General features: G+C 44.5%; 1 protein-coding gene across 1 annotated transcript; it reads right to left on the reverse strand.

Moving 5' to 3' along the window:
* Positions 1–28: 28 nt before the first annotated feature.
* On the reverse strand, positions 29–684 carry PPTG_17802 (hypothetical protein; the record flags this gene model as incomplete). Its single annotated transcript, XM_008915828.1, has 3 exons — positions 29–48; positions 122–346; positions 411–684. The coding sequence occupies 3 exons, from the start codon at positions 682–684 to the stop codon at positions 29–31; spliced, it is 519 nt and encodes a 172-aa protein (XP_008914076.1).
* Positions 685–1,637: the final 953 nt, after the last annotated feature.

The following is a 1,637-nucleotide window of genomic DNA, read 5'->3' on the forward strand; positions in this document are numbered from 1 at the left end:
TGAGGTGGTGCCACATGCATGAGTCTTTCTACCAACGCTGTGCCGTAACTGATCCCATACACGATGGTACTCGCTCCGTTCGAGTGCTCAGTAATAAATGTGGAAATATCCGTGGCAGCACTCGTCATCGAGAAAGATGCGAGATCACCATACTCGTTTTCCAGCGCGTTGGCACACGAGCCTACTTCTGAGATGCCAATCGCGTCTCCCCATGGGGAGCCGAAAGTTGTCACCTGAGCTGCGAGACAATCCAACAGAGTGCTTCGTCCGGTCCCACGATGGTCCATCGTGTACACGTTGACATTACCTTCCAACATCGAGTGTAGCTTCACCATATCTCGTTCCACTACCGTCAAAATAGGGTGAAATTAGAGCAGTAGCGATAACTGAAGAAAATGAATCAAACTTACTACGCGTCGATGCCAATCCGGGACCACCCTCAAGCATCCACACATTTGAGGCGTTTTTGGGGTCACCATTGGTTGCTGGTATGCGCTTAACAAAGATGGTAATTGTTGGGGTCGCAAATTCAGGAGTCTCGCAGATACCAGGGTAGCACAGCGGGGCAGCAAATGTAGCACATTCCGCATCCAGACCGTCTGAGCTTCTAGAATCTGAGAAGGTATAGTTGGAACAGGGATACCAACCATTCAATCGGTACGTTTGTGAAGTAGCAGTCGACATCCCCAAAGTGCAAATAGTTGTCACCGCAATTGCGGCACAGCTGGCAAGATGCATTGGCACTTGTGGAAAGTTGAAAAATGACGGTTGTAGTTTTCTGATCTCCTCTCACCGACTCGTGTCAAACCGCGATGAAGCATCGAAGAGTCTTCGCCGACTCAAGTTTGTTGACGGTAAGATCCTCAGTTGAGCATTTGTCCCATCAGCATTTTGCCCACTTTTGAGCTATATAGGGTATTGGTGTGTCATTTTAGGATATGTTGATTGTGGCCTGACTTCATTTACTAACAAAGAAATTCTCTGTAATTTATTTCAAGGAGGGATTATTTTGTGGATTCATGAAGGCCCGTCTAAAACGATTTAAAATAAAGTTCTGCACACAAATTTCATTTGATACGTCGAACTATAAACTCCTGAAGCTTAATGCCTGAATAAAATCGATTGACTGTCTGAATGTTGCCTGTGTTCCGCCTTGAGTATTACAGTAATAGCATCGAAGGTGTGCCAGCCTAGAGTTGGTTTTCTGTTGGTATACAGGATAAAACGCGCATTATGTAGGAAATCACGTTGAAGCATCGAAGATTGTCGGACTCACTGGCATAATCTGTTGACGGTAAGATCATCAGCTGAACACTTGTCCCATCAGCATCTCGCCGGCTTTATAGCTGCCGCCTCTTCTAAATGTGAAAAGTTCTCAAAAGCTTATTTTACGGGAGAGCCTTGTTGCTTGCGGCCAGACGCATCCTTCACTGCCGAAGAAATGACTGGTAATGGTTTATGTGCTACAATTAAACAGTTGTTGGACTCAAAAATTGTTGGGGCAAGGCTCATAATTTATATAGTTTTCTTTTGCTCTAAATTCTAGAGAGAAACAGTTAATATTCCGTGACAGGCTATTTCGTTGAATTCGATAAAAGATTTACTGGTTGAATATAAGTATGATGCGCCTTTTTTTT

The sequence above is a fragment of the Phytophthora parasitica genome (genome assembly GCF_000247585.1).
Source record: "Phytophthora parasitica INRA-310 unplaced genomic scaffold supercont2.76, whole genome shotgun sequence".
NCBI lineage: Eukaryota > Oomycota > Peronosporomycetes > Peronosporales > Peronosporaceae > Phytophthora > Phytophthora nicotianae.